The 5,587-nt window shown below is 35.8% G+C and overlaps 4 protein-coding genes across 14 annotated transcripts in view; 2 read left to right on the top strand and 2 right to left on the bottom strand.

Moving 5' to 3' along the window:
• The window catches only part of LOC126384449 (gastrula zinc finger protein XlCGF8.2DB-like), a 6,439-nt gene extending 2,444 nt beyond the window's left edge, over positions 1–3,995 (bottom strand). The window contains exon 1 of the mRNA XM_050035554.1: positions 3,909–3,995. Within this exon, the coding sequence (XP_049891511.1) occupies positions 3,909–3,939 (31 nt within the window). The 5' untranslated portion in view covers positions 3,940–3,995. The remainder of the gene's footprint in view (positions 1–3,908) is intronic.
• Positions 1–5,587, top strand: part of LOC126384375 (zinc finger protein 184-like) — a 127,888-nt gene that overhangs the window by 89,419 nt on the left and 32,882 nt on the right. The gene's annotated exons all lie outside the window — the stretch shown is intronic.
• Positions 1–5,587, top strand: part of LOC126384384 (zinc finger protein 665-like) — a 197,254-nt gene that overhangs the window by 53,227 nt on the left and 138,440 nt on the right. The gene's annotated exons all lie outside the window — the stretch shown is intronic.
• The window catches only part of LOC126384388 (zinc finger protein 835-like), a 108,363-nt gene that overhangs the window by 36,732 nt on the left and 66,044 nt on the right, over positions 1–5,587 (bottom strand). The window lies entirely within an intron of this gene.

Here is a 5,587-nt window from a genome sequence, read left to right on the forward strand (position 1 = left end):
GTGCTGATGGATTCACGTCATCAACTCATGCATTGAGTAACATTACAAGTTAACGTTCCACCTTAAAAGTTGCCGGCAGTCGGCCCAGTGAATGAAGTTATTTTTTCTCAGACTCCAGCTGCTGTGAGAGGCAGCAAAACATCTTTTCATTTTATAGTTAGTTTACTAATAAAACTCTCCACAGTATGAACAGTGGTTACATGAGCCTCAAAACCAGACACAACTCAGCCCTGAGCAGAGTGACCGTCCTCGCAGTGGAAACGGGAAAAAAAATGTACTGAACTGAACTGTACCGTGCCGTACTGCTCGGTGAAAATGGGGCTATAGTGACTGTTGGAACAGACAGAAATGTCATGTGGTGTGTACCAGGCATTAGTTCAACAATTCCAATAGTTTTAGTCGATAAAAATTCAAAACATTTTAGTCAATGAAAATTCAAAACGTTTGTCTATGAAAATTCAAAAAGTTTAAGTAAATAAAAATTCAAAAAGTTGTATTGCATAAAAACTCAAATCCTTTTAGTCATTGAAAATTGAAATTATTAAAGTCGATGAAAATTCAAATAGTTGTAGTAAAGGAAAATACGAAACAATTTAGTCGATGAAAATACAAATCGTTTTAGTCAATGTTAATTCAAAAAGTTTTAGTCAATAAAAATTCAAAACGATTTTGTCGATAAAAATTCAAGTCATTTCAGTCAGGTAAAATTCAAAACATTTTAGTCAATGAAATTTCAAAACGTTTTAGTCGATAAAAATTCAAATTGTATTTCATAAATAAAAATTCAAAACGTAAAAAAAACGTTTTTATTTATTTTATTTTTTTTAAGTATTGATTTTATACTTCTGGTCCAAAGCTAGAAAAGAAAAACAATTTGGGATTTATTGGTAACTATTAAAATTTGAGATTGGTAAATTTTTTAGAAAATTTGGTAGTATTAAAGCGAAATCCAGAAGAGCAGAAGAGGAAAAGGTAGTAACAAGAATAACCTGTTTATCTCATAAAAACCCAGACGCATTATCAGAGGAGGAAAAATTGGAACTAGCTAACCTGCAAATTAAACAAGATGAAAAAGGTGCATTTATCAGGTCCAGAACAAGATGGCTTGAAGAAGGGGAGCAAAATTCACACTATTTTTTTTAATTTAGAAAAACACCATTCCAATAATAATAACATTAGTAGACTAAACATTAATGGGGTTATTACAGATGACCACAATATAATATCCAATTACTGTAACTTTAACCAAGATGTATATCTCTAAGTTTTGCCAAGCCTCAGCCGATTCCTTTTTGAACTCTCTGACAGTTAAATCTATTGAAAAATATGACATTGAGTTATGTGATAAACCCATCACACTAGAGGACATAAAGAATGCAATATCTCTTTTAAAAAACAACAAATCACCAGGCACTGATGGACTGATCTCTGAATTTTACAAAACATTTACTGATGAGCTGGCTCCTTTCTTATTTGAAGTTTTTGTAGAAAGCATAGAAAAAGAACATCTCCCAGCCACTACGACTCAGGGGTCAACTACTTTAATACCTAAACCCAACAAAGACGTATAATTTATTGACAATTGGCGCTCGATTTGTTTGCTTAATAATGATCACAAGATATTTGCTCCGATATTGACTGAAAGACTTACGATGGTGTTGGACTCGATTGTTGAAGAAACGCACTCGGGGTTCATGTCAAGAAGACACATAATAAATAATATCAGACTAGTCCTGGATATCTTGGATTACCCGCAGTTGTTTGAGGATAATGGTTTTATTTTAGTTTTAGACTTCTACAAAGCCTTCGATACGGTGGAGCAGCAGTTCATTTTACAATTGTTAAAGAAACTTGGATTTGGTAATTATTTCTCTACAGCTCTCAAAACTCTTTATAAAGATGGTAATAGTTCTGTTAAATTAATGGGTGGTACATCCCCTAGATTTAATCTGTCAAGAGGAATCAGACAAGGCTGCCCCGCCTCCCCATATCTCTTCCTGATCGTAGCTCAGCTCTTAGTGGATCTAGTGCTGTAAAAGGTATCTCTCTTATTGATTGAGAGTTAATTATAACTCAACTGGCAGACGATACCGCATTATTCTTAAATAATTAAAACCAAATCTCTGTTGCTATTAAAATTATTCAGGAGTTTTCAATGGCCTCTGGTCTGTCTTTAAATATTAATTTATTAAAGGCGCTGTATGTAAGAATGTGGCCAAAACGGTTACTGCACTCAAATTCAAAATACTGCCGCGAGTCGTGTCCGCCGCCCCCCCCCCCCTACAGATTCGAGGTTGCTGGACAGCGGCACGCTGGAGCCTGATTTGTTTGCCCACGGGCGGCTGCTGTGGCAGGGCCGTGCCGTCGCGTCCTTGATCTTCAGTTTTCCAGCGGACCGTTTGAGCAAGTCCGGCTTCTCTGGTGCTAACGCTGCTGCCGGGATAAAGCTGAGGAGACTGCTAATGCTATGTACCGGGACACTGCTAATGCTGCTTGCCGTGCTGCTGTAGCTCAGTCGTAACTGTAACTGATGCTGAGACTCTACTGACTGCGTGACTGGTAGACGGCGGTGGGTGGCGCAACAGGCCAAAACACAAATTCAAAACATAAACATGATTTGCAGACTGTAAAAATGTTTTTTAAATGCGAATATTCTGGCTGTACTATTGTTGTAGGTGAGATCAGTATGTTATATGAACATTATTCCTTAGTCTCTGTGACATATTAGGAAGATTTACGACTATTTGCTTTAGATTTCTTACATATAGCTCCTTTAAGTGTGAATTCATGGCTATTAAGGAGTGCTCTAAATCTACCCTTTTCAATAACCCAATAAAGAATGAAATTCAATATTTAGGGATATCATTTACTAAGGATCAACTGAGGAGAAATGCTTTGAACTCTATTATGCAAAAAACCCAAAGAAAACTAAACCAATGGATTTTGCTCTCGCTAAGAGGCAGAACATTATTTACTGAAGCAGAGGGAATCTCCCAATTGACGTGCTGCTTTGGCTTTTCATCTGGACAATACATTATTAAAAGAGATGGACAAAATGCTCTTCGATTTCGTATGGAAAAATAGGACACATCATTTGAAGAAATTTTCACATAAACACAGAACTGAAGCTGTGTTTATGTGCTGTACCTGTGAAAGTTTGATTCATAACTGCAAAATATTTTCATAACTGTGCAAATCGTTTTCATTTGTTCACAAAATGTCATGCACAGCTACGGTTCCTGTACAGGTTCAAAAACAAAATGCATTTGTTCAAATATTTTTTACAAATTCACAGATTTGAATGCAAGCATACAAAACTTTTCCACACGTTTACAAGACTTATGAAACACCTTTTATTCCATATATATTGGCCACATGTCATATTCATAGATGTAAGTTCACAAATAGAAAACCTTGCTTTGTTGCTTTTGATTAACATCAAACACATTCATTCAGTCCAGTTCTCTCAAACACCAAAAGCAATTAGAGCTGTGACATATTTATTATGACTATTTATTCTTTTTAATGCACTGATCAGGAGTGGCACCTTGAATTTCGTTGTGTTAATACACTGTATTCAATGCAATGGCAAATAAAGCTTCTATTCTATTCTAAATATATTTTACACTGTGCAGCCTCGAGACCTGTTCTGTCCTGTCAGAGTAAAAGTACTTTAATCATTCTTATTAATATGATGCTCACTGTGTACTAGGTATATGAACTTTATAAATAAAGTTTGAGGGAAAAAAGCTGGTTTACTGATGACTGCCGAGCTGCTAACGAGCTAACTTCAGCTAATGTTAGCCAGCTAGCTGTGAAGCTGTCACGCTCTGTAACGTCACAGCTGATGTGTGACGTCAGGTTCAAATGTGAAATAAGCTTTATTCATCAGGAGAAAGAAAACCAACCTGCTTCTCTCCGCAGCGTCATGTCGGACATGCTAACACATGCTAACACATGCTAGCTGCGCTCTGTCTGAGAGACCCGGAAACACTAAGGCAACTTCCGCTACTCTTCTTCGTCTTTTTTAAAATAAACTTTATTAAGAGCAATATAACAGTACAACTCAAGATTGATCAAATATTATAAACACTTCAATATTAATATTGTACAAAATAGATATGTGAAAAACAAATGAATACAGAACAATAGCAGAGTGACGTCACAGAGAGTCAACACTGGAAAAATAAAAAAAATAGAAAATAAATAAAGAAAAGGAAAAAACACAATTAGGATCTGCTAAATAATAAGACTGAATTGTTTAAATAACCTGATAGTTTTAGTTAATTTATTGTTTTTAAGTTTTAAGTTTTCAATAGTATTTATATGTTTATTAAAGGAGGATATTCGTTTTTGCCAGATCATTTTTTCTATGTAATATTTAGCTAAGATGTTTCTTACCTTTGATGCTCCATTTCCTTCCCAGTTTGACCACACTGTCCTTCAACCTTTTCCTTTCTGTAGTGAAATTCCTACATCCAAATAAAACATGTTCAACAGTTTCCCTACAAGTGTCACATTTACCTGATTCTCTCTTCTTCATGATAAACAATGTACCGTGTAGTCCTGTGTGTCTCGTCCTCGTGAAAGTCACATCTTCTTTCCTACATTTCCCTCTGGACCTTTTAACTCTGACAGACCTTTGTGTCATTATTCCATATTTCCTGCCATGTAGTTCCCTGGTGGATGACTGATTTTGCTTCTCCTCTCCCAAAACAAAGTTCTAAAATATCATTTTCATTTTTGTTTAATGCACTTTTAGCCAGTTTGTCCGATATCTCATTTCCCTCCATACCTGCATGCGCCACGATCCAACAGAGGTGGATGTCTATCCCAAGATGCTGAAGGACACTTCTGATAGAAGATCTTCTCTAGCTGTTCGTCCAGATTGAATACTCTGCATTGCAGCTGTGGAATCTGAACATATCACTACTTTAAATGGTTTGACCTGCTCTACCCACTGTAGACTGATTATTATTGCTACCATCTCTGCCGTGAATACTGACAGCTTGTTTGAAATTCTTTTGACAATACTTTTATCAAACTCTGGGATGTAAATGCCTACTCCTACATGCTCATTATTTGGGTGTTTAGATCCATCTGTGAAAATATGCAGGGAGCTGTAATAGCTGCTCTTCAGATGTTTTTGAGCCAGATATCCTATGTTCAGGTTATTCTTTATCCACTCTGTTTTCTTGTCGAATATTTGCAGCTTAACTTTGGGTTGTGGAAATATCCATGGAGGAATGCTTCTAACTGTTGTATGGAATTTAATTTGTACTGTTTCACCTTCTTGTTAATTTCCCATCCAAACCCTTTGTCAGTAAATGTTACGTACTCCCAACAGTTGTGCAGAACAGATGAAGCGATATTACCATTTCCTTTCCCCTGAATTCTTATCCAATATGTTCATGATAATTCAGTTCTTCTTAAATACATATATAATAATAATAATATATATGTCGCATCCTGTCTGATTTTTGTAAATGACTTTTTGCAGCTATATCATACACCATACATCCATAATCAATCAATCAATCAATTTTATTTATAAAGCCCAATATCACAAATCACAATTTGCCTCACA

The sequence above is a fragment of the Epinephelus moara genome, chromosome 22 (assembly GCF_006386435.1).
Source record: "Epinephelus moara isolate mb chromosome 22, YSFRI_EMoa_1.0, whole genome shotgun sequence".
Taxonomy (NCBI): Eukaryota; Metazoa; Chordata; class Actinopteri; order Perciformes; family Serranidae; genus Epinephelus; species Epinephelus moara.